At 46.9% G+C, this 26,858-nt stretch overlaps 1 protein-coding gene across 1 annotated transcript; it reads left to right on the forward strand.

Moving 5' to 3' along the window:
* Window positions 1–587: 587 nt before the first annotated feature.
* On the forward strand, window positions 588–26,837 carry MMP15 (matrix metallopeptidase 15). The gene is made up of 10 exons (XM_055000211.1): window positions 588–820; window positions 3,241–3,389; window positions 10,229–10,351; window positions 11,701–12,008; window positions 14,477–14,641; window positions 18,787–18,989; window positions 19,924–20,062; window positions 20,660–20,810; window positions 21,921–22,036; window positions 23,479–26,837. The coding sequence occupies exons 1-10, from the start codon at window positions 704–706 to the stop codon at window positions 23,970–23,972; spliced, it is 1,965 nt and encodes a 654-aa protein (XP_054856186.1). The 5' UTR covers window positions 588–703; the 3' UTR covers window positions 23,973–26,837.
* The last annotated feature ends 21 nt before the right edge of the window (window positions 26,838–26,858 follow it).

The following is a 26,858-nucleotide window of genomic DNA, read 5'->3' on the forward strand; positions in this document are numbered from 1 at the left end:
CCTCAGCAGGTTTGTTAATTTCATCTTGGCTTCCAGGAAGGCTCTGTCAATTTCACCTCTCCGGTCTAAAACTGGGATCTGGGCCAGAGGGCAGCGAGGAGTGGAGCTGCCTTCCAGAGGTGGCTTGGACCTGGAGAGGTTGTAATGGACCTTCTGGCCTTTCTCAGCCCCTTCCCACAGCTCCAGTGCCTAGCAAGGCCTTTGCCCTGCCCTTAGCTCTGTCGTTTTAAACTACCCTTCCCGGCTCCCACTGCATCTCCGGGCACCTGCTCCTCAAGCGCCGGATGTCTGGCTCGAGAGGGGCCGCCGGGCTCGACTCCGGCTCTTCTCCTGCTGACCATCCCGGCGCTAACGAGGAGGGTCGCGCGTTCACGTGGCTCCAGCAGCCCCTGAGGCACGCAAAGCGGACTGGCCGCGGGCAGCGCCGCGCACCCGCGCGCCTTGGAAGCCGCGGCCGAGGGTCTCCGGGCCGCGCGGCAGTGCGCGGGGCGGCCGAGTGGGGCTGCGCCGACTGGCTGGCCGGCAGGGCTGGAGGCGGAGCCTCGGCGGGGCGGGCCGCGCTGGGCGCCGGAGCCGCCAGACAAAGGCGGCCGCCGAGCGAGCCTCTCCGCCCGCCCGCCCGCCCGCCTGCGGGCCATGGCCGTGGAGCTGCGGCGACAGCGGGCCGGCGGCGCATAGAGGGGAGGCCGGGCCGAGGCGGGCGATGGACTGGCGGGGCAGGGCCGGCTGGGGCTGGGCGCTGCCGCCGCTGCTGCCGCTGCTGGCTCTGGCGCTGCCGCCGGCCTCGGAGGGGCCCGTCCCGGGCGAAGTGGACGCCGAGGTAGGGCCGGCGGGGCGGGCAGGACTCGCGGCCCCTCGGGTCGCCATCGCGTCTCGGCCGCCGCTCCTTCGGGAAGCTTCCCCCGGGCAGGCTTGGCAGGCGGCCGGGCTGAGAGGCGCTCCGCGGCGCCTGCCCGTCCTCGAGGGCCCCGGGCGGGAATCGGCCCGCGGCTGCCGGAGCGAAGCGGGGGGGGGCAGACGGGGGGCTGCCGAGGGGAGGCGGCCGGGCCGGAGGTGCCCTTCGCCCGGGCGGGCGGGCGCGTGGCGCGAAGGCAGAGCCAACAGCGCGGCGCGCCTCCGACGGCAACCCCCGGCCGGCATGCCGCGCGGAGTTGCATGAGCCGCCTGGATCGCGCCCCGTCCCTCCGTCTGCCCGCCCGACACCTGCCGATCTCGGGGCAGGAAAGAGGGGCGCGGCAGCCGGCTCCCTTCCCCCTCGCGGTGTCCTCAGCGGGGACCGGGAGGAGCAAAGGGAAGGAGCCGGCGGTGCCGTCCGGCAGGGGCCCGCCTGGCTGGACCGGGGAGGGCAGCGCACGCCCCTCCGGGCTCGGCCTGGATCGCTAGAGCAGGCGGCCCCGCTGGCGCTGCTGCCGCTTCCTGGGAGAGACGCCAGTCGGGCGCGGCAGGTGCGAGCGGAGGCCGCCGGGCTTCCGCGCCGCTCCGCTGCAGGTGCACCAGCGGCCTCTCTCCGCTGCACGACACGTGTCTCTTGAGCAACGTTTGAACAGCCGAACCCGGCAGGCGCCTCCGGAGCTCCCCGCGATTTCCCAGAAGCTCAGCTCTGGGCCTGAGAACTGAGTTCAGCAAATCGGGGGGAGCGCCGGACACGCAACTTCCACCGCACGTGTGGTAGACCCTAACGAAGAGGAACAAAGGGGGCTCTGCTAGGCTTGTCTTGCTTCATGGCAGTCCGAATATTAATGCTTGTAAATGTGTGACTCTAGGAGGGGGGAAATTGTATGACTTTAATGCAAAGAAACAGAGTCTCTCTGCACAAAACATCTTACATGAGCAGGATCAAGTGAAAGATCTTAAACTTGTTCTCCTGTTGTGGATCCACATGCACTGCTAGGGAGACACTTGAATATAAGACTACACAGAATGTAAGTCATTTGAACATTCTGGTATAAGAGGTCTTGGGTAGTGATCCAGAAGAGCTAGCCCTGTGAGTCTGTAGTCGCAAAATAGTAAAGAGTCCAGTAGCACCTTTAAGACTAACCAACTTTATTGTAGCACAAGCTTTCGAGAACCACAGCTCTCTTCGTCAGACACATCTCGATGCATCTGACGAAGAGAGCAGTGGTTCTCGATGCATCTGACGAAGAGAGCAGTGGTTCTCGATGCATCTGACGAAGAGAGCTGTGGTTCTTGAAAGCTTATGCTACAATAAAGTTGGTTAGTCTTAAAGGTGCTGCTGGACTCTTTACTGTCTTACGTAGAGAAACACACACACGCCTTTTCATGGGGATAGTTTCAGGTGGGTAGCCCTGTTACCCTACAGTGGGAGATCAAGATTCAAGTCTGCTAGCCCCTTAAAGACCAACAAGATTTCCAGGCTACAAGCGTTCAAGAGTCAGAGCTCCCTTCTTCAGACGTACCCTGGAAATCTAGTTGGTCTTTAAGGGGCTACTGGTCTTAAATCTCGCCCTTTTCATGGGCAAGATTTTCAAAGTCCTGCAAAGCCTGTTGGGTCTGAAACAGCCGTGGGACTGCATAGGCCTCAGGAAGTAACGCTTCAGCCCCTGGGAAAGCAAAGTGCTTGTTTCCAGCCTGAGATCTAAAATTACCCTTGTCAACGCTTGGAGCTGCGTATTGGCAGCGGCTTGTCCCATTCAAGTGTGGCTCGGAGGCACGCCCAGCTCATAGAACGGAAGCGTTGTTCCTTTGGAGTGAATGCTTGTATATTGTGCCATCTGTGTGAAATCTGTGTGTGCCGTTAGGGCATCTCCACCTTCTTCACACTTGAGCTCAGCATGGAGTTCCCCCAGGGGCAGACTGACCCTTCACCTTAACAGGGAAGGTTCCTGGCGGGCCACTGTGGTGGAGGGCTGCTGGGAGCCAAAAGCAAGCATAAACAAGCTCTGGCCCTGGCACTCGGGTCCTTGGCACAGGTGCCCTGCTCTGATCTAGTGCCCACGGTTTTCATTGCTGAGCTGAGTGACCCCCGAAGCGCTGGCTCGTAGTGCCACAGAGGCCGCTCATCTTGGCTTGCCCCGGGACTCCTGGGTTTCACCCACCCGCATCTTTCCTAGCAACATTCCATCTTTCTTGGAAAACAGTTCCCCGACCCAAAATACGTTGCAGGAGGCGGAACGTTTTTCCGAGTGTGGTTTTGTTCAGCCTGGTCCTGCTGTTTGGGGTAGGGGTGGATTCCACTGCTTTCTTCTGCTTTGTGTTATGATCCCAATGCTTCCTTGGCAGGCCTGGCTCCAGTCTTACGGCTACCTCCCGCCATCTACCCGCCAAATGTCCACTCTGCGCTCGGCTCAGATCCTCTCTTCCGCTTTGTCTGAGATGCAGAACTTCTACGGCATTACTGTGACAGGCATCCTGGACGAAGAGACAAAAGCGTAAGGTCCTCCTCGGGCACCTGCAAAAGGAGGGTGGAAGGGGGGGGGCTGCTGAGATCGACCGGCCCTTTGGGGGAATCCGAGGAATAAGTAAAGGCCCAAGAGGGTGAGGGTGAAGCCGGGAAGGGCCATCCCTCTTAGGCCGCCTGGATCCTCCATTCCCCTTTCTCCATCATTCGGCCCCCAGTTTTAAGAATATAGGAATGGCCATACTAGACTGGACTGTTGCCTCCTGTTTCCCACAGCAGCCAAGTTGGGAAGCCTGCAAGCCAAGGAATTGCAAAAACTTGCATCTGTTGTTCCCTTTAGTAATTGACATTCAGAGGTACACTGCCTCTCAACATGGAGGTTCAGTTTAGAAATCATGGCTAAGACCCACTGAAAGAACCTTCTTCCCTGATTTTTTTAAATAATCCCCTATTAGCCATCTGACTAGTGGAAGTACCTGGTGGCACCAGATAATTAAGCATTACATGACAAAATCACATTTCCAGTACTTCTCTACTACTTCACATTCCATGTGAAATTTATCCTGTTTTGTATTTCCTATCTATTACAATGGGAAGTACAAAATATCATCTATTATGATAAATTTTTGATAGTGTTTGTTATTATTTTTTTGAATCAAGCTTCTCATCTCAGTGGTTATCCATTTAGTTTATATTGACCTGTATCCAGGGCTTTTTTTCTGGGAAAAGAGGTGGTGGAACTCAGTGGGTTGCCCTCAGCAAAAATGGTCACATGGCTGGTGGCCCCGCCCCCTGATCTCCAGACAGAGGGGAGTGTAGATTGCCCTCCACGCCTCAACTCCCCTCTGTCTGGAGATCAGGGGGCGGGGCCACCAGCCATGTGACCATTTTCAAGAGGTTCTGGAACTCCGTTCCACCGAGTTCCCCCTGAAAAAAAAGCCCTGCCTGTATCCAACCACATTCCAGGCTCTTAAGAGAGGGTGGCAATTTCTTTTGATTCCCCACTCCTATAAGCTGTTTGTGAGAGTCCACTGACTCATCCCCACAGGAACAACATTTGGAAGGCTCATTTGGTTGTGGCGGGAGGTTGCAAATTGGCAGAAATTGTCAACCCTTGTTAGGAAAATTGGAGATCGCTGACATTTTCTTCATTGCCCACGTGGATGCAGGCCACAATGTCTCATCCCTACATAAAAATGTTTTTTAATTGAAATTTTCTTCTTGCCTTTTCTAATGATGCTTATTTTCCTTCCTCTCTTTCTCGCCTACCCATGGTCATGTTTCAAAGGAATCCCAATTCCATCCTACTCACGCAGTAAGAAAAGAGGCTTTGTTATCTGGCTTTCTCCATGGTAACATCTCTGGAGTCTTGCTGCATATCAGTGGATTGGATACAAACTAAATTTTCCGTTAAAAGGAGGGGAGGTTTCCTTTCCACCGGTTTCCCCTTTCTTCTGCAGTCCCCCAATTTGCCCTTCATGCCATTCTTGAGGGTCCCCTGCCCCCCAGGAGCAGCGTTCTGGGTAGATCAATGAGCTGCCACAGGAGCAGGGAAAGCTAGAAAAGTTCTGTTCCGCTAACCGAACTCTCTTCCATCAGCAGAAAATTTAGTCTGGATACATTCCAATGTCAATAGATATCAGGGAATATCATTTTGCATACTTTTAATCAAGGAGCTTTTATTGATGTTTTAATGTCTTTTGTTGTTACGGTAGAACATTTGCATTCTTTTTGCCCTGTATGTACTATTTATTCTCTCTGCTTTACTTCCCTTAAACAAGTCACTGAACCTGTTGCCTTTAATGTAACATCAGCCCTGTATAATATGATCTGTAATCCTTTGGGCCCTGAGTAGCTTTTACATCTTTTTACTGGCAGATTGCCTTCATAATGCTTTTCGTAAATATTATGAAGAGTATCAAAGGCAATGGACTTCCAGGATATGGTCTTCTTTTCAGACTTCATTCATTTTCTGTTTATGTAATGCTTATAGCATGTAATATCCCAGGGGGAAATGCCATACTGGTATCCATTCTTCTTCTAGAATAGAATTAAGGAAAGCCTCCTTTCCTTAGCATCTAAAAAGGCTGATATTTAAGTGGTTTCCTTTGTCAAACGAAACTCAATATTACCTTTCCTCAATCTAACAAAACTTAATCTCTTTAATCATCCAGTACATAGCTGGATAATATTCACCATGAGAAGCATTATTTTGTAGTCCTAAATTCAGTAAGATTTCTCACTCAAAAAATCTTTCCTTTCTTTAAGAATCAATAGCAGTTGATGTCTGAGTTTTGTGTTTTTCTTCTATATTGCCCACGACAGTACACTTTACCAGGTTATCCCTAAAGAAACATATAGCTCTGCAGCAAACTTTCTGTCCATTATGGGTCTCCCGTTTTTATTTTAGCTTCTAGGGTTATTTTAATATTTAGCAATTAATCATCCTCACCAATACTTGGAAAAAAAGTAGAGTTACTTTGCAAATGGTTCCTGAGAAGTGCAGTAAATTTAGAAGTCTTTGGAAAGCTTGCCATTGAGTACGAGAAGGAAATGCAAAGCTGTTTTGTTTCTTTAGTAGGATTCAAGTTGATTGGTCACTGTGGGATTTGTGTTTCCGGCTTGCATGTGGAGGTTTTTTATTGTCGTTTTTACTGACCGTTGAACCTTGAGCCTGTGGTTGGGAAAAGTCCAACTGTACATGTTGTAAAAAAAATCTCTTAATAATTTATTTATTAATTAGGCAGCCAATCTGAGAATATACTGTATGCTTCAAGTTCATTTATTATCTTACCTTGTTTTGCCTTCATGTTTGTGGTTGATTGTGCTTAATTCTTTTGCTGTGATTGAATAATTTGTCATATTTATTTCTGTATTTGAAATATTTTTTGTGGAGGCTAAGGATTTTCAGTATCATTTACATCTAATATCGTTAATTGTTCTCTGTACAATTTTAATTCCATTTATGTTACTTTCTTAAACCTCTATTTTCATTCTTATTTTCCCATTCTTAATTTTGATATATGGTGTTCTTATTTCCTCCCTTCAAAACTATCAGAGATAAACAATGCAATCCTAAGAAAAGTTACTTCAGTCTAAACCCAATCCTAACTCTTTTTAGGATTGCACTGAAAATGTCCTTCTGATAAAAATTTTAAATATTTCTCACAATGAAAATACATACCTTGAGTATAATGTTGATATGAAAACAGACCTAGAGTGCAATCCTATGGTGAGTTACTCCAGTCTAAGCCCATTGAAGTCCATGACCTTAGACTGGAGTAACTCTCCATAGGATTGCACTGCTAATCTCCTGCTTCATCATTTCTTCCACTATCTCCTTATTGGCTAATAAAAATGATCTCATCTCCATAATTTGTCCTGCTTAGCTCATAAGATGTACTATTATTGTTGCATGATGTGTGAGAGAGCTCAGATTCAAATTTCAACACTTTTGATATTCTTCAATATATAATGTATTCCAAATGCTTGAATGAATATGCTGAGCAGACAAATAGAAAGTAAAAACTCTTCGAAGAGGATGTGAAACATGCCTACTATTCTTAACTGTGGAGATTTCCTCCAATAAAACCCTTTGATAAATTCATAGGACTATTCAGGGCTTTTTTTCTGGGAAAAGAGGTGGTGGAACTCAGTGGGTTGCCCTTGGAGAAAATGGTCACATGGCTGGTGGCCCCGCCCCCTGATCTCCAGACAGAGGGGAGTTTAGATTGCCCTCCGTGCCAGCATGGAGGGCAATCTAAACTCCCCTCTGTCTGGAGATAAGGGGGCAGGGCCACCAGCCATTTGACCATTTTCAAGCGGTTCCGGAACTCTGTTCCACTGCATTCCAGCTGAAAAGCCCTGGTTGAGAGCACCTGAAACAATTACTGGGATTTTATTAAAGGTCTCTCAAGAACATTTAAAACATGGCTCTGATTAACATTAGGGTGTAAATGGAAACTAGTAGCCAACTTTCACCATCAGCCCTGCCAGCCAGTTAAATTTACTATCCTCTAACCGTAGCTGTCTTTGTTCATGTATTGCTTGTCTGTTTTATAGTGGCTTCACCTTTTGCTGAAGGAAAGTTGTTTTATTCTGTTAATACTTTGTGCTGCTTTAATAAGTTTCTTGCGAGAAAACAATTTTGCCTGCTCTTTCTGAAGTGTCTTTCTTTTAACATTACTATTCAGCCCCCTTATATTCAGCAACATCCACATTCTTCTCCTTTTCTTAATATATCAAGCAAAGAGTTTAATATAATCAATGGAAGCAACTCCCATAGTATACATCTTCCCCTTTTTTGTCTTTAGAAGTTTTTCACTAGTTTTCTGTGTTTATTACAGTCCTCTCTGTAAAAGGCTGAAATACATGCTACTTTGTCCATCTGTACCTTTCTCTGTCCCTACAACCGCTACTAAAAATGTTAAGCCTCTTCAGCTTTTTAAGGTTTTGGAAATTCAGAACTATTTATTATTACTGGATATAAATTTCTGGACATTTTATAGTTTTATCTCACACAGGCAAATTACACAGTGTAAAATATTTAGGCATTCAGTATGCTCATTGCCAGAGTTACAGTTAAATTCAGGTAGCAGTGGTAGAAGTTAAATTTAAGTAACAGAGTTAAATATTTACCTTATGACAAAGTCCCAAAGTCCCTGGTGAATTCAATTAATAATAGACATTCAAGTGCTTCATACAATATATTAATTTTTCAAAAGAAAAAAGTCACACATCTCTCCTTTTTAGTGGACATTAAAGAGCTTTGTGCCAAGTTAAATTTGAGTTAAAGTCCAAATATCAGTATATCAATATTTTAAGTAATTGTGATCAGGGCTTCTTTCCAGAATCAGTTACTGAAACGTTTTAGCTTTAAATAATGTTTTATTTTTATTCAGATTAAAGACTCAATGGCTCAATTATCCAAACAAGATATCCATTATATTCTATACTTGAATCTCTAATTTTCAAGTGTTTAATATTCTTAACAGCCTCAATATTTCTCAACGGTTCTGTGTAAATGAGTTGCTAAAATTTCAGCTTGAAAAATGTTACGTAGCTCCAGATAACCAGAAGTCTGTGGAGTCCTCAGCTCATCAAACTTCAATTCAGGGAAGGGGGAATTGAGTGTTGGCAATTCTCTGTTCTGTCTCCGCACCATTTTCCCATGTGATATGGAAAATGAAGCAATTTAGAATGCTTTAATTATCACAGGTGTTGCTTCCGTATAACATGTGCCAGCTTTTCCATCTGTGATGGCTCTCGGGTGCCAGCAGGGAGCTAAAGCCCCAGGACATAGTTCCCTTCTGAGTTCCCAGAGATGGCTTAGCACAGATTCAAACACTGGGGGGACCACCCCATTGCCTTCCTGCAGTGTATGTTCAGAGCTGTAAATAATTTCACACCGATAGATTTACACCAATCTTTAACTTGTACCAGTGAAATTTGCAGAAATATGAAGCTACAGATGGCTCTGTCAATGTTGGCTGTCAGGTGCCTGGATTTGGTGTGTGTGTGTGGGGGGGCAATGGCATTTGTTCTGCCAGCTGGAGAGGTTGTCTTTCCTACTGTGAAACTTGTTAGAAGGGAATTTCCACACAAGGACACAGTGGCGTGGTTCTTTGAGAAAGTGCAGGCTCATGAAAACATGGGTTGGATCCTGCTATGTGTGAGTGGAAAGAAAAATGCATCTAGTGCAGTTCTGCTTGAGCAACACAGAGTTCTTTAGTGGTTAGAGTGTCAGGTTAGGATCTGTGAGACCCAGGTTCGAATCCCCACACTGCCATGGCAGCTTGCTGGGTGACTTCGGGCCAGTCAGATATTCTCAACCTAAACTACCTCACAGGACTGTTGTGAGGATAAAATGGAGGAGAAGAGAATAATGTAAACCTATTATGGTCCCCGTTGGGGAAATAGGGTTTAAAATGAAGTAAACATTTCAGTAATATAATAAATAGTTCTTTAATAGAATTTTGAATGAAATAATATGTATAGGGAGTAATAGAACATACAACAGAGAATTGCATTATTTTATTTAGCTGGTGTTTGAAACTGAATCAGAAGAAATAGTTCTACCACATCATGCACTCATGGGAAAAGGAGGTGAGTGCTTTCACTTAACACAAAGCAGACAGCCAGGACTCGGAGCATCTTTAGCACTTCTGCTTGAACGACGAGTGTTGCAGATGCAGAAATCTTCTCTGGGCTCCAGCTGGCTCACAGACTCCCAAATAATGTGGAAACTTTTGCCCCCTCCTCCAAATTTGCCTATGCATATGATGATCTGAATGAGATCCTTGTTGCATAGCCTGGACATAGCTATGCAACATGTTTTTGGTGTGGTCAAGTCATAGCTGACTTATGGCGACCGCTGGTGGGGTTTTCATGGCAAGAAACTAACAGAAGTGGCTTGCCGTTGCCTGCCTCTGCAACCCTGGTCTTCGTTAGTAAGCAATTACTAACTAAGGCTGACCCTGCGTAGCTTCTGAGATCTGATGAGATCAGGCCCACCCGGGCTATCCAGGTCAGGGTACGTCTGCCTGCATGCATGAACTTACGTTTTGTTTGATGAACACTTCAGCAGAAACACATTTAAAGTCAAGGTGGATTTCTCCATCCATGCACACAGCGTATTCTCAGGGAGCATATTTGGAGAATGTTTTGAGGCCTTCTTGGCGTGAAAGGAAAAAGGTGATGGTGCAATATTCTGGTGTTTGCCAGGTTCTCACTGGTCATTTCGCACTTTCTGGAAATGTTGAAGTGATGTATGTTTTCCTGCTGAGCTTTAAGTTGGGGGGGGCGGGCTTGGCCTCAAAGCTCTCTGCCCTTTCCACCTATTTTCTGCTCACTGGCTGTTGTGGCTTGCAGCTGGATGAAGCGGCCCCGCTGCGGAGTCCCCGATAAAATTGGATCTCAGATCAAAGCCAACATGCGACGAAGGCGATATGCACTGACTGGACGCAGGTGGAGCCAGGAGCGCCTGACCTTTAGGTATGACCTGCCTTCCAGGCTTGAAAGACGATTGTTTTCTTAGGCTGCTTTCAAAGGGCCTGGCTACTGAACTGGCAACAGAAGGGGCCTGAATTTTTATTTGTATTTATTAAACCTTTTTTCCCCGCCTTTCCTCCTCAGTATCACAAATGTCCAGATTTTCTGTTTGAAGTAGATGTGATCTGGTTTTGCATGAATTTCTTCAATTTTTTTTTTAAAAAAATTAAAATTTAAAAAAAAATTTTTTTAAATTTTTTAAATTTTTTTTAAAAAAAATCAGTATCCTGGGTTTTGCAGAATACTTTAGGAAAGATGGAACCGTAGCAGGCAAGGAGCAAAGGATGGCATTATGAGGGGGACACGAAGTAGGTGGTGGCCAGAATTAAGAGCAGTTTGCCATTTATGCACACAAGTAGCAGCCCTGCTGAAAACTTCTTAAGTTTCCGCAAGTAGCTCTTACATCCTTTCAGACTTTGTTAGCAACCATGAGGACTCCAGACATCTCTGAAGAACTGAAATCTGAAGTTAGCTGAGGGCGTTTTGCTTTGTATCGTAAATGGCTGTACTGCATAATATTCACTCCAGTCATATCCTGTGGGGGGGAAAAGATTCTTTGGCAATACAGTAGCAGCTGCTAGTTTTCTACATGCATGGATTTTTGTAGAAGATATTTCTCCTAGAGATTGTGTAAGACTGTGAAGGCCACCCAATGTTAAAGTGGCATAGGAGAAAGTCTGCTGCATCAGATGAGCCCTGGAGAGGACGGTGTTGCTGGTGGGAGTCTTATATATGTCCAGACATAGATTGAGGTGCAGGTAGGGCTTTTTTCCAGCTGGAACGCGGTGGAACAGAGTTCCGGAGCCTCTTGAAAATGGTCACATGGCTGGTGGCCCCGCCCCCGATCTCCAGACAGAGGGGAGTTGAGATTGCCCTCTGTGCCGCTGGAGCAGCATGGAGGGCAATCTAAACTCCCCTCTGTCTGGAGATCAGGGGGCGGGGCCACCAGCCATGTGACCATTTTTGCCAGGGGCAATTTAAACTTTTAAAAACTCCCCCCTTGTTCCAGCTGACCCAAAGTGACATCATTGGCCCTAGGAACGTGCGCGCACTTTGCACGTGCACATATGGTACCAGGGGCACCACCTCCCGCCAAGAGTTGCCCCCTGTGCTGGCAACCCACTGAGTTCCACCACCTCTTTTCCCAGAAAAAAAAGCCCTGGGTGCAGGAAAGAAAAGCCAAGCAGGCAAGGTGAGGCCTTTGGAAAGGCAAAGAAGGCCTTCCTCTTGGCTTGCATCTGCTGGCAATGATATAAGACGGTGTCCTTTTCTTCTTTCTCCTTTGCTCCTAGCATCCAGAACTACACAGAGAAGGTGGGCCGCTTTCATTCTTACAGTGCCATCCGCCGAGCCTTCCAAGTGTGGGAACAAGCTACCCCCCTCGTCTTCCAAGAGATCCTGTATGATGAAATCCGCTACAAGAGGAGGAAGGAAGCAGACATCATGGTGCTCTTTGCCTCTGGCTTCCATGGAGACAGCTCCCCCTTTGATGGTGCCGGGGGTTTCTTGGCACATGCATTCTTCCCGAGTGCTGGTTTGGGTGGGGATGTGCACTTTGATTTGGACGAACCATGGATGCTTGAGAACAGAGACGTGTCAGGTAAGAAAGTGCCCCACAAAGCTCTGAAGACAGTGTGTGGATATATGCCATTCACACAGCTGGATCAATGCTCACACAGGCAGCAGGCTGGCATCAATGAAAGATAACATGGTATAGTGGTTAGAGTGGCAGACTAGGATATGGGCAACCCAGGTTCAGTTCGCCACTCTGCCACTGAACTTTGATGGGAGACCTTGGGCCAGTCACATACGCTCAACCTTACCCACCTCACAGGGCAGTTGTGAGGATAAAATGAACAAAGAATGACATAGGCTGCTTTGGGTCCCCATTGGGGAGGAAGGTAAGGTATAAATGATGTACAACAAATAAATAAAAATCTGGAGAGACCTGGATTTCTTGACTTTCTGCAATCTCTAATAGCTCTACAGTAGAGCAGTAAAGAAACTGAGACAGAGCAAAACATTAATGTGGAAACAGGCCAAGCCAGGTATTGCAGTGTACTGTGAAGATCTTCAAAGCAAGAATTGCTAGAAGATTATATCATCATAACAATTTATTGCAATAATGTTTGAGTTTCCAGCTTTTTTTTTAAGTGCTTCTCTTTTTGTTGCATAGTTATAAAGGGAAACGTGTAGCCTGCTTCTCTCCCTTGTAACTCCAGAGTGAAAAGGCCTGGACACTATTTTTAATTCCTCTGAGAATTCAGAGGAACTAATAGATTATGGCAATAGATCATTATAACATTATAGCTCTATAACAACCTAGAAATTCCTGGTTTTTTAAAATGCTGTAATAGAAGTGGGCAGGGCTTATTTGAGGGGGAATGCTCCGGAATGCCATTCTGGCAGCTCTAGAATCTGCCCACGTGATTCCTTCCTCCTTTGGCCCTGCAGGTTCTGTGGGGGGGGGGAGAGAGAGAGAGAGATCTGGGACCTGGCATGAGCTCTGCAGAGAAGGTTTAGCTGCTTTGAGGTCATTCTGCTTTCATTTCATTCAGGAGTTTCTGTGTATGTGTGTGCTGCTTTGAGTTCATTCTGTTTTATTTTCATTGGAGTGGGTGGGTGGGGCTGTGTGTGTATGTGTGCTGCTTTGAGTTCATTCTGCTTTTCATGGAGGGTGGGAGCTGTGTGTGCATGTGCGCGCTGCTTTTGGTTCATTCTGCTTTCTTTTCATGGGGGTGGGTGAGGCTGTGCATGTATGTGTGTGTGTGTGTTGCTTTCATTCTTTTGGTGACTGAAGTTGACATTGTTATGGTTCCCACAGCTTTTGAATGCAGATTGGCTCTGTGTTAGTTAAATATACCACTTATGGCTATTTGTATTAGTTAAAATATCAGTTATGGTTATTCCAGTTTTATGCTAGAAATCAATAGCTGTGTCCAAGTCACAGAAGGTTTCATCAATATATTCATCAGCATATAGGTGTTCTTACGTCTTAATAGCTGTAAACTCAAATGGTTCTCCCCACCCTCAGCTGATTAACATCACTGAAATTGCAGTGAACATATGGGTGTTAAGGAAGTTTTTATGATTATTGTTTGTCTGGGACATTGGAATATTTATGAGTATTTCACAATGTCACAACAGCTTAGCCATTGGTAAGGTAGAGTTGGCAGGCAACAAAAAAAGCCATTTTAAACTAAGTATAAATCTAAAGCAGCTAAAGTTGAGTGTCTAATTTAGAATTGCTCCAGTAAAGCAAAAGCCTCCCTAAAAATTTGAAAATTTGTGGAATTTTGAGAAATAATTTTGGAATTTTTTTTCTGTGCTGGTAGAGGGAATCTGTTAGAATTTAGATTTGTGAGATGGGTTTTGGATTCTTACAGGCCTCCTCCTTCTTGCATATTTTAAAATATGATTCCAAAGAAATGAAATGTTTGGGAAAGGGAATGGAAGATTTCACTTTTTGTAGAGGATACAGAAAGGAAACAAACCCTTTCTCATAATAGTGTAATTTTCCAAGCTTACTAACATTTATCTCATTGTAATGCATTGTGCTGGGTTCTGGGAAGCAACGTCACTTCCGGGAGTGACGGCATCATGCATATCTGGAACCGTGCACGTGCTATGCGCGCGCACACGTGATAATAGAGACTTCCACCACCTCTTTTCCCAGAAAAAAAGCCCTGGAAGTGGGGAAATGCTGACAACAGGGGATTAAGCCAAAGAAAGTACAGAAGAACCTGGTATGTTGATGATCCTTTGCAACAAGAACTACACGAAGTATCATCTCCATATGGAATCAGCCTTGGTTTTCTCTCTTTAACTGTTTTCCTTTTCAGGTTATATTATCAGTCAGATATACGTTTCCCTCTCTGGATATAACAAAATGGAATGCATAGAGCATGAATTAACTTAGGGGTACTCACCTATGGCTAGTCCTGGTTTGAGCTTGATTAGAGTAAATTCCTTTCTCGTCTCCCCCATCCCCAATAAACCTGAGAAGCAGGGTCAAAAAGCAGGGCAGGAGTGCATTAAATGTAGGAGACCTCCCTTGTCTCTTTCCAGAAGGAAACAATCTCTTCCTCGTAGCTGTCCATGAACTGGGCCATTCTTTGGGCCTGGAGCATTCGAGCAATCCCAGCGCCATCATGGCGCCTTTCTACCAATGGATGGACACTGAGAACTTCCAGCTGCCGGACGACGACCTTCGCGGCATCCAGCAGCTCTATGGTGAGTGCTGACCATTAATGTTCTTGGGACGTTACGTTGGTTGCTTGTGCTGGACCCTCTCCTTTTCTGGGTGGAAGGGGAAGAAAAGAGACTTTAGACCAGTGTCTTAGCACGTTGTATAATATCAAATAGCTTGTTGTGGAAGTTACCAAACTGACAGTGCAATCCTAAGAAGAGTTACTCCAATGTAAGCCCATTGATTTCAAAGGGCTTAGACTGGAGAAACTTGTTTTAGGATTGCACTGCTAGTCTGTGAAATTGAAGCCCTGCAATGCTTTAGCTTGGAAAGAAATGTTGGAACTTCTCAGGAGTCCCGGATACTTTTTCTCCACAAAGATGCTTTGCTCCTCTTTGGCGTCCTCACAGCAGTGCTGTTTTCAGAAGTGTTTGCATGATGCTCTCCTCTGTTTGTCCTGCTGCTTCTTTCCCCCCATCTTTGCTGCACTCGCTCCCAAACCTAGCTGGGTATGATCTTTTTGAATAAAGAGCAGTCAGACCACTTCTGGATGCCTTCTGGACAGGAAGGTGGGCATTTTTGTAGGTCCTACTCAGTCTCTGCCACCCCCACCCCCCAACGCATGCATAAAGACTGGAGGGCTTTGAGAGGCTTTTAAAAATTGGAAATTGATAGATCATTATACTTTATAATGATTTACTATCCCCCAACTTTCAGTTTTAAAAGCTAAGTCTTTAGCCTTTTTCACTGCGAGGTTATAAGGGGAAAGATATAACCCACTCCTATACATTTGTTTTGCATAATCAAAGGAGGATTGATGAGCCACTGGAACAGGGCAAGGGTCTTGCACCAGTCTGTCCTGTCTCTTCCCCTGCACCCCTTTTTAAATTATAATATATTTTATTTTGAAAAATAATAAAAGAGAATGCAAAAAGAAAAAAGGGATTATATAACATAGTTGTATATATCAAAGATAGCTATGTATAACAGGATATATAAACCACAAAGTATTTCTCCCCATGATCCCCTTGCTTACTTAAATTAAAATACATTTATATTCATATAACATTTTAAATTACTAAATTGATAACTTACTGATTTTATTAATAGCTGTTAGTCCTTTTTGAGCCCTTTTTAGGAACAGACATCTAAAGATTTAGCCATGCAGAATAATCAGGTGTATACAACTTTGACTTCTGAAACAACTTTTGGTTGTACCAATGTGGAGGAGCCCTGTCCTCCTTCTCCCCTGACATCTTGCTTTCTCGGCAGGAACTTTACTTGAGAATCCCTCCCCCCACCCCCGCCGCCATTTTGGATGATTGTCACCCCAGGACAAGATGCCCAAACCAAGAACTGAGTAGGGAAAACAACCTGAGTTTACAGTCTCTTGGTGAAAACAGAAATTCAGTATCACAAATTTGACAGCGGTGCTGCTCTGCCACTCTCCCTTTTTTCAATATGGTGGTCAGTGTAAAAAAATTAACACCCACATTTACTGGTAGTTCTTAACATTTTGGGGAGGCCAACGGGACTTGTCATAAAACCTTGACCTTTGAGTAAGTCTGAAGTAGGTTGTGTGCATGACATCAAGAGTGGCTCAGTCCTTAGAGTGTCACACTACGATTCAGGAGATGCCAAGTTCAAATCCCTACTCTGCTGTGAATGACCTTGAGTTAGGCACTCTCGGTCAGCATAGCCTACCTCATGGGGTTGGTAGGATAAAATGAAGGAGGGGAGAATCATGATGTAAACCACTCTAGGTCCTTTCTCCTCTTTGGGGAGAAAGGTGGAGTATAAATATCTAAAGAATTTGGTGTATCCAGTTTGGTATAACGGTTAAGAACAGCAGGACCCTAATGTGGAGAACTGGGTTTGATTCCCCACTCCTCCACTTGAAGCCAGCTGGGTGACCTTGGGTCAGTCGGAGCTCCCTCAGGCCCACCCACCTCACAGGGTGATTGTCATGAGGAGAATAATAACACACTTTGTAAACCACTCTGAGTGTGGCATTAAGTTGTCCTGAAGGGCGATATATAAATTGAATGTTATTGTTATTATAACAACTGCGTTATTATTATAACAACAAACACCACAGGCGAGCGCATCCTGTGGTGACTTCATGTCTTGCTCTTTGAAAAAAGGAAAGACGCGGGACTGCTATTATTAGTGGCAGCTCTATGGTCTCTATAATACCTGCTTCCAGCCTCTTGTATTCATTACTGCCCTCCCCTTACTGCCCTCTCCCAAGAAAGTGTATTTACCACAGAAAATGTTGAAAACGAATTTGTGACTTGTTCATTTTTGACGTTTTCATGTACATTTCAAGGGCTGGGAGTGCCTTCTGTAAGTGACTAGGGCAAACTGGAAAAGGTGCAAAATAGTCATAGAATCATAGAGTTGGAAGGGGCCATACAGACCATCTAGTCCAACCCCCTGCCCAGTGCAGGATCAGCCTAAAGCATCTCTGACAAGTATTCCTCCAGCCTCTTCTTGAAAACTGCCAGTGAGGGGGAGCTCACCACCTCCCAAGGCAGCTGATTCCACTTTTGAACTACTCTGACCGTGAAAAAGTTCTTCCTAATATCCAGTCGGTACCTTTGTGCATGTGATTTAAGCCCATTGCTTCGCGTCCTACCCTCTGCTGCCAACTGGAACAGCTCCCTGCTCTCCTCCAAATGACAGCCTTTCAAATATTTAAAGAGAGCAATCATGTCCCCCCTCAACCTCCTCTTCTCCAAACTAAACATTCCCAAGGCCCTCAGCCTTTCCTCGTAGGCCTCAGTCTCCAGACCCCTGATCATCCTCGTCGCTCTCCTCTGCACCCTCTCGTGATAGTGATAAATTGAATTGCTGTTTAGACATTTGTTTACATGTATTATGACTACAGTAACTGCAGACATGTTAGAAAACTCTAGTGAATTGGTGTCAGTAGATACTGGTAAAAACCAACACAGGAATAGTTTAAAGGCTATGAGTCTCTCTACACAAGACATCTTACCTTGGGACACTCAAGTGGCTTACTTTCTGTGTGGTCTTATATTCAAGTGTCCTCTGTCTCTCTAGCAGTGCATGTGTAGCCACAACGGGAGAACAAGTGGAAGATCTTTCACTTGAGCATCCCTGTATAAGACGCCTTGTGTAGAGAGACCCCAAGAGACTAGGGGAGGAAGAGTGGACTAGGCAAGTTTCTCTTAAGTAAATCTGCACCAGGATTGGTGCACCAGATTGTTGCTTTAAGTGCCACACTAGCTGGTGATAGTGTGACATCGACTGGCAAGCCAACACCCCGCTCAGGCATTTCGTTAATGTAGAATGTGTTTTTGGGGAGGGGGAGACATTGAACTCACAATCACTACTTAACTCAGTCACATCCAGAGAGGAGCTGGGGTCTTCTTTGGCAACTGTCCACTCATGCCATAGGGAAGGGCTGTGGCTCCATGGTAGAGCCTCTGCTTTGCACGTAGAAGACCCCAGGTTCAGTCCCCAGCATCTCCAGTTAAAAGGTTCAGGTAGTAGGTGATGTGAAAGGTCTCCGCCTGAGACCCTGGAGAGCTGCTGCCAGTCAGAGCAGACAATACTTGATGAACCAGAGGTCTGATTCAGTATCAGGCAACTTCCTCCACGGCAGCTTCGCTCTTCCGAACAGGGTCTCCTGCAGGTGCCACCTTGCACATGGTCAAAATCAACAGCAGCCCATAGATGGGCTTTCTCTGTGGTGGCCCCCGCCCTGTAGAACAGCCTGCCTGAGGTCAAGAGAGCTCCCACTCTCCTGGCTTTCCGCAAACGATGCAAAACTGAATTATTCAACAAGGCTTTTTACTCAGATGGCAAGTCTGTATTGTAGAGAGGAGGTCTTAGATGCTTCGCTAATGAGTTAGGAACCATAGACTTCACCACTGTGTTGTATTGGATCCTTGCTAATGCTATGTCTTTGTGAATTTGTATCTGTTTCCCCTACGGCATTGTTTATGGAAATGTCCATATTGACTGTATGCTGTAATCCGCCTTGAGTCTCAGTGAGAAAGGCGGACTATAAATGACATACATACATACATAAAACGTGTCTTCACCCTGAGTGACAACTGTTCAAAACTGATTGGGGCAAATGTCTCTTGTTGGGAGTGGCTCCTGACGCTGCAGGTGACGGTCCTTCATGGCTAGCGATACCTGTGTGTGTGCTCCTCAGGTGCTCCAGGGGGGCAGCCACAACCTACCAAGCCCTTTCCTACTGGGACATCCAGAAAACCAGAGCAGAGGACCTCTAGGCCACCCCCTGGCAAGCCACACTGGCCCCCCAGGCCGGGCACCCCAGACCAGTCAGAGCCCAACATCTGTGATGGGGACTTCGATGTGGTGACAGAGCTGCGTGGAGAGATGTTTGTCTTCAAGGTATGTCTTCTCCTGCCCAGCTACTGTCGTTTGGCTGATAAAGCAACACCTCAAGATGAGATTCTGGTTCTGGTTACGTTCTGTGTGGGGCTGTTGGGGGCTGAGTGAATTGCTGTTGTTTGCTGCTGGTTGCTGTTGCTCTTGGTTACAAGCCCCGCCCCCTAGTGTCCTGGGGCCCTGCTGGGCTAGGCAGGAAGTGACCTTTCGAAACAAAAGGCTCCTCCTCGCCAGAGGCGTGAGCCAAAGGGCGAGAGCTAAAGGGCTCTTGGCCTGCGGCTCTTAGCCTGGGGGATCCAAAACTCTGCTGAGAGTACTCTGGGTATATTTATTTGGGAGATCCCACATGTAGAAATAAAGAGGCTCATCGCCCCAAATTTAAGGTGGGGGGTTGGCAGCTTTGTTTAAGTGATGATTTTTTTTTACTCCGCCTTTTCACTACATATGGCTCTCCAGGCGGATTACAAAACCCATCACAAATATGACACAGCTTGCGGACAGATATTTCAGTGCACTCCCTTCCCCATACCCAAGGTCTCCTTGTCCTACTGGCTGCATTTCTGCCTCCAGGGTGTGGAGGCATTTGTTTTTAAATGCTGAGTCTCTTGTTCTTGCAAACTTTATCTTTCTTAAAAGCCAGTGTGCTATATAAGTGGAAAACAATGATAGTTTCATTTTTCAGAATTGAGACTTTCTGGCAGTCTCTTCTGAAAGTTAATGCCGAATGCCATCTCCTCTTTGCCTGCTTCTGACCAGGGGTGGCGGTGCTGGAAGCGGAGCTATTAAAGGCATGTCAGCGGTCCCTGGGGAGGGAAACGGGGCAGAGATGTGTCTTCCTTGCTGCCTTTTGTGCCAACCCTCCCGTGTGGCTGGGGGCAGGACAGACCTTGAGGCTGGAGAAACAAGTCTGAGGTGCACCATTCTCCCTCCCTTAAAGGGCCACTGGTTCTGGCGGGTTCGCTATAACCGGGTGCTGGTCAACTACCCTATGCCGATTGGACACTTCTGGAGAGGTCTCCCGGGGAACATCGATGCTGCATATGAGAGGCACGATGGGCGGTTCGTGTTCTTTAAAGGTGAGGGGCCTTGGGTGGAGGTTGAAAGTAAAAAAAACCCAGAATGTTGTTGTGTTGAACTTTGCCAAGATCAAGAGGAGCTCCTTTCCCACTCCTCCAAGTTCATACCTGTGAGGACAGGTGGTTTTTTTAAACTTTTGCCTAGTGTTGCCAAAGCAGCCACACATGCAGACCAGAAAGTGGCCCAAAGCTATCTGGAGACACAGGAGAGGCATGGCACCGAGAGTCCAGCCAGAGACTTGTTTATCCGGCCCCTACTCTGTTTTGAAGTGGGGGAGAGATTTGGCAGATTGAAGCCCAAGTTCTGCTAGAAAGCAGGGAAAGAGGCCAACCTCCACACCGAACACTGGTAGCCTCATTTCTTGCCCCCATCTTCTGGTTCCTGAGGGCCTGTTAAGCACTTGGCTAGCAGCCTGGCATGTTGGGCGCTGGGATACTGCAAGAATTGTGGGTGTGTTGGGAGTGCCGCTAGCTTCAACTTGATGTCCAGCTGGAGCAGGAAGCATTTAAAAGGTCGTTCTTATTTATTTATTTATATTATTTATACTCTTATCTTTTATGCGCTTGTGAACTTGACATCCTGTATCCTGTCTTCAGGGGATCAGTTCTGGCTTTTCCGAGAGGCAAACTTGGAACCAGGTTACCCACAGCCCCTAACTAGCTACGGACTGGGCATGCCATATGGCAGAGTGGACACTGCCATCTGGTGGGAGCCCACAGGGCATACCTACTTCTTCCAAGGGGACAGGTACGTAGCTAGCATGCCGACTGCAGCAGAAGCTCACCAGGAACGGAGAGCCTTCATCTGGCTTCAGAACCTGTTGGCCAGATGGAGGCTTGAGAGCTACTGGGCCAGGGTCTATTGAAGAATCTGTGTTTGGCAAGCCCCCGCCCCCCAATTGCAGACTTTTCTCCCTTATCAGATCATCTGCTCATTATTTGCTCACACCTTTCCCTGTTTCTTCCTTGGCCAATAAAACCCCACCCAAAATTCTTGGGAAAACGCAAGCAGTGAGTTTAACCAGAGAACTTCCAGATAGGTCTCAGCTAACAGACTCATTCTGAAGATAAATGCAAGATATAGGGTGAGGCAGGTAGGGCTTATGAAGAAGGATTCAAGCCAAAACAAGTTAGAGTGGGGCAAGAGAAGAAAGAAGGTAAGTGCAGAGTTGGTGAAAAAATGAACACAAGATTTCTTCCTCCACTGAGTTTTCTGCAGCCATTGCTGCTAAAGGATATGTTTTGCTAAAGCAATAGCTTGGAGGGAAGGGAAGTGTGTGTGTTTTCTCGTGCCCAGACATGGGTAACGTGGCTGCAGGCACAGAAATTAGAGTAGAAGAATACTGAGGTCTGCTTTGCACAGTAGGTTCTCTGTGCCCAGAAGCCCTTGGCTGCTTGTATCAGCTATCTGTTCTGTGTCTGCTAATCATTGACAGCTTCTCTGGCAGGGAAAAGAAGCCACTGGCAGAGAGACTCACGATTCCAATAGCTGCAAATGGTGTCTGGAGGCTTCTGTGCCTTAGAGCCTCATTTAGACACTACTGTAGGAATCGGTGTCATTAGTAGACGAGGATGCAGAAGGAGAATAAGGGGTGATGAGAGAGCTGTCAGCCACAGGGCTCAGAGAACAATCTGACAGTCTGGTGTAGTTTGGTCTCTGAAGCAAAGCAGTTCTGGGATTTGATGAGAGAACACTTGGGGCTGAGCCAAGCAGGATGCAAATAAAATAGCTATCTCTGTTCTGGACTGTAATAAAAGAATAGGTAGGGTGATGCCTGTTGTGGACCTTGAGCCTCTCTCAATGTTCCCTGAGCTTTGGTAAGTACATACTTGCAGTTTAACCCTTGCTCTCCCATAGGTATTGGCGCTTTAGTGAAGAGAGGCACAGTATGGATCCAGGCTACCCAAAGAAAATCAGCATATGGGCCGGAATCCCTCATGCTCCCAAGGGAGCCTTTCTGAGCTCTGATGCAAGTAAGTAAACAAAAAGAGAAGCACAAACTGATAGACACCAACAAAAAGTAACAAATAAAGTCAAGGGTTAATTTAACAATAAGCTGCTAATCATAATTTTGTAAAACAGAAGCTGGAAACCAAACGGAGAGCTCCGTTGAATGTTGTCCATGGAGTACACAGAGAAGGCCGGGGAGCAGCACAGAAGCAGAACAAATCCTGTTTCTGTTGTAGAACTAGTCAGGCAGAGACACGCAGCCAAGCTGGTCTTTTGGGGGAAGGCTCCCACAGCCCTGCAAGATAAAGGTGGCAAAGGATAAATCACGTGTCCGAACGGCCTAAACAATTTAAATTTAACACATTACTGCAGCTAGCTTGCAGTCACCTGTGAGTTTTTGAAAAGTCTCAATGGTGAATTTGCTTGATCTTTAAAGAAAATTTTGCCATTTACCTTTAAAACCTGTGCCCTTAGCAGAGCCTGTAAGGGCATTCAGTGTAACACCAATTCTTTAAAAGGGGTATTTTGCAACTCTGGGAAATCAATGCCCTGTGATCTTTATTTCCATCCCATTTTCATGTGGCTGGAAGCATTATTAAGGCTTGGATTAATGGAGAAGAATAAGGCTTGCTGAGGCAGACTCGAGCAGAGTTTTCTGAACAGAAAGCTTTGATTTGTGCTGTGCTGTGCTGTGCTGCTGTAGCACAGTGGTTAAGTGGTTTGGCTGCAAATCAGCACTCTGCTGGTTCGAATCCCACTACTGCTATGAGTTCAGCAGGTAGCCTTGGGCAAGCCGCTCCTCTCAGCCCAGCTCCCCAGCTGCATTGCGGGGATAATAATAACACTAACTTGTTCACCGCTCTGGGTGAGGCACTAATCTGTCTAGAAGAGCACTGTATAAGTGCAGTTAACTTCTGAAGATATTAACAAACCGAGAGTCAGTCTAGTGACTTTGACTTGGATCCAGCTAAATTGAATTGTTCCTCATTGAAAGCCACTGGATTTAAATTAGTTATAACAAAATTTCAACTCAGCTAGATTTAACTGGGGACCCACCTTCAGACCCTCCGGCAAGGGGCCCCCAATTCTGCTTATGTCCCTCCTCCTTTCTTCCCTTCCCTTCTTCTTCTTTCTGCCTTTGCTATCCCACCTTTCTCTCTTCCTTTGTCTTTTAACAACCAGGCTGTGGTGGGTCCACAGGTTTGACCTGTCTAAGGTCAGGGCACGACCCAGTTGTGGTTCACAACCCACCAAGTCAAGGATAGATGTAATGGGCCGCGATCTGACCCCACGAGTCTTACGCAAAATACCACATGGTGCTCATTCTTCAGAGAATTGATTCAGACCACGGAACTCAGGGCGTGGTCAGTCCAGGATGCATGCGGAAACAGAATGCCAGATTGTACGGGCTGGACCATGACAGGATTGGAGTTACTAACTCTTCTTTTGCCTCACTGTTTTACAGCCTACACCTATTTCTACAAAGGCACAAAGTACTGGAAGTTTGACAATGAGAGACTGAAAACAGAGCCGGGCTACCCCAAGTCTATCCTGCGTGACTTTATGGGGTGCCATGAAGAGGTTGCCATTACCCCCAACCCCGGCCATCGGTGGCCTAATCTGGGCAGGCCGACCGTCAGTCCAGGCAGCAGCGAGGATGAATACAACGTGGACACTCACCCTGAAGAGGAAGACAACGAAGCGGATGTGGAGGACACTTACAGTGACGACGTGGGTGGTGGCAGGGGCAAGGGCCATGGGCACGGCGGAGACAACGATGTGGACATTGTGGTGCACATTGACGAATACCCCCTGACCCTGAGCATTGTTATGGTGATGGTGCCACTGGTGCTGCTGCTCGGGATTTTGGGCCTCGTCTACGTCCTGGTGCAGTTGCAGCGGAAGGGCACTCCCCGAATGCTCCTCTACTGCAAGCGGTCTTTACAAGAATGGGTGTGAAGCCCAGCCACTCCACCAATGGCCCTGGTGCTCTTGACGCACCTCTCGCTACCTCCCGGTCTCTCCCTGTGGGCTAGTTTATCAGTAGAGCTTTCTTTCTCCCTCCCCTTGTCTCTCCCACGTGGAGGAAAGGCTTTGAGGGCCTCAGAAGGTCTTTGAGGCTGATCATCTCAGGACCAAAGCAGACCTTGTCACTTCCTGCGTAGGACTGGCCTGAAAGATCCGGCATCAGTGCAGGCATTTAGTGGTTGGCGGGTAAGAGGGTGATCTCTCCCGTTGCGTAGACCAACCAGCCTTGCCCAAGAGATGCTGCCCCAGTGCCCCAGTTTTGAGGCATGGCTTTCTCTTACGGAGTTTGACCTGTTGATGGAGCCTTATCCTGCGGATCTCGTTCCCCGTTCTGGGTTCTAGTACATACACAGTGGTCTGGATCCCTGTTTGCAAAGACTGAATGGCGGCCAGTCAGGAAGGGGGAGAGCGCTTTACCTTTTTTGACCCGTTTTTGTCCTTTCTGTGCATGGGCTATCCAAGCTGCTTCCTGACAAACTAAACCAGACTAATTGCGGTATGTGTGTGTGTGGGGGGGGGGGGGGCGTTACTTCCTTGCCTTTGAGCACCATTCACTGTCTCCCTTTCCAAATCAACAGGGGGAAAACAGATGCTTGTTCCAGTCACTGTCATGCACAGGACAGTGAATTTCGGGTGCCTTCAGATGTGACATGCATCCTACAGATCTTGCCTTCATTTTTGTTTTTTAGAAAGAATTCTAGCCTTTTTAGCTGCAGAACAAAACCTGGCAACTCTTTTACTGTCGTTTGTTGGAGTTTTACTACTCCTGGTGAAGTCTCTGAAGCCAGAGGCAGACTTGGCAGGCCCTGTCAAGGGAGGCAGTTTTGATGCCAACTATTCCTAGCTTGCCTCTCCACGTCTCCCTACAGTTGTCTGCTTCCATTCCTGTGGTCTTTGCCCAAAATGCTGGATGCTTTGGAAGCAGAATGTGCCTGGTGTTTATATCAGTTGGCCCTGTACTCTGGTTCCCCCGGCCAGTTGTGGGTGCTCTTCGCTTGAGCTCTTTCTCCTCCCGTAGCTGCGAGAGATGAGCAAACAGTTGGTTCTACCCTGTGGAATGAGTGGAGGGTGAATGGCAGATAACTACCTTGTGTCCTGTTGATGCGAGGATCGATGCCGAAGCAGTAGCACTGAGTATGGCACAAATCTTGTGCACTTGTGAACACTTGACGTTTCCTGCTTTTAAATGCATTTTTTTTAAAAAACAAACAAAATTAGCATTCTAATGCTAGTGCTATGGCTTGCGCCAGCAAACATGATTCTTTGGATACAATAGGGCTCTCTTTGTGCAACTTTAAAAGGAAAAAAAACACATGCTTTTGCTAGCATAATGGCTTTCCTGCCAGCAGAAGTGGGTGCATCGCGGTGCAACTAGCGGCATTGTTAAACTGCTCCAGTAGTTGTGGAGGCAGAACTCTCAGTCTGCCCCTCTTTGCTTGCCCAGAACCCTCTTCCGAGAGGTGAATTGAGCAGGAAGATGCTTCAGTTTCAGAAGTTGTACGGTTGGTAGCACTGCCTGGGGAGTGCTGTGGAATTGCAGATAGGCAGATTAGTGTCTTTACATCTGCCCCAAGAGAAGTGCATGTCTACAACCTGCATTTGGTGCATAGGTTAAGGACTTTGGATGGTTTTTGATCATTTATTCTCCTATTTTCTTTTAACAAGGAGCAGGAGAGGCATTGATGTCACCTCCCCCAAGAACTGCATTCTGTTGCCCTTCTAGCTTCTGACAGATCTTTACAGCCAATAAGATTTTATGCACTTGAAAGGGGCACCGAGCTGTGAGCCGTGTGGAGGGCCTTCAAGTGGTCCAGGATGGAATAAAAAACATCTCTGTTGTCTTTTTGCATAAACGTGGAGTTTGGCTGTTGAGATTGCTATTGGACATCCTAAGTGTCTTCCTTCCATTTTTTGAGTTAATATTTTGCTCTTGTGGCCACTGAGAAAGGGTGGCAGTGATGGGAACTGTGAGGGATGGGCCTTCAGAGTCAAGGGGGAAATGGTGGTTATCCTTGTCCATGGCTCTTGCCTCCTTGTGAATTAATTCTCTCCAGTCTCCGTGCTGTCGCTGTCCTTCAGTCTCTTTCTTTCCATACCAAAAGTCCCATATTTTCGAACAAACTGGGAAGCTGCGCGAAAGATACAGGTGGTCAAAGTGTTCAGGACTGGGTGGATTTGGCCCACGTGCCCCGGTTTATGTACTGTCTGCATGCAGGCAATCCCAGTGGATCTCTGCCTTGAGATTGACCCCTTTCACTCAGGTGGGTTTTTTAGGATTCTCTCGATCTCAAGCCCCAGGACAGGTTGCCTTCGTGTTTTTCGTGCAATGCAAGATCCAAAAAGTGTCAACTGTGTGGGAGTAGTGTTTATTAAAGAAATAATACTGTGTTTTTTCTAAGGAGGGCCACTATTGCACTCGCGAAAGAGTCTCACATTCTGGAATGATTGCTTCTGAGCGCTACCTCTGGCAGCTGCTTCTCTCTTCTGCCTGCCCCCAGGTTGTATGTCCTGAGTCTGACCACTGGATCATCACTGACCACCCTTTCCTGCCCCGCTCCTTTTCTGCTGCCATCGCAAAAGAAATCGGCTGTTCAGCTTGACTGTCTTAGGCAAAGCAAGCAGATTTGTGTACATCTTGCTGATAATGTTTTGCAAATTTGGGGGGAGCATGGACTCTGGGCTTCTGTGATGCAGGACTGGGTTAGTCCAAAGGAAATTACTGTTTGTAGCAGTCATTTCACTGGTGCCTGGCATTAAACTTGCTGTTTTGGGGCCTTCTTGAGGCCTGAACCCGAAGTAGTCTCTGTTTTCTGTCTC

Source organism: Eublepharis macularius, chromosome 16 (genome assembly GCF_028583425.1).
Source record: "Eublepharis macularius isolate TG4126 chromosome 16, MPM_Emac_v1.0, whole genome shotgun sequence".
Taxonomy (NCBI): domain Eukaryota; kingdom Metazoa; phylum Chordata; class Lepidosauria; order Squamata; family Eublepharidae; genus Eublepharis; species Eublepharis macularius.

Excerpts from the sequence above, each read along its gene's own strand:
- MMP15 (XM_055000211.1), top strand. The coding sequence starts at position 704 with ATGGACTGGCGGGGCAGGGCCGGCTGGGGCTGGGCGCTGCCGCCGCTG. Across the intron at positions 821-3,240 it reads CGGGCGAAGTGGACGCCGAG|GCCTGGCTCCAGTCTTACGG; the intron begins GTAGGGCCGGCG and ends CTTCCTTGGCAG. Across the intron at positions 3,390-10,228 it reads CTGGACGAAGAGACAAAAGC|CTGGATGAAGCGGCCCCGCT; the intron begins GTAAGGTCCTCC and ends TGTGGCTTGCAG.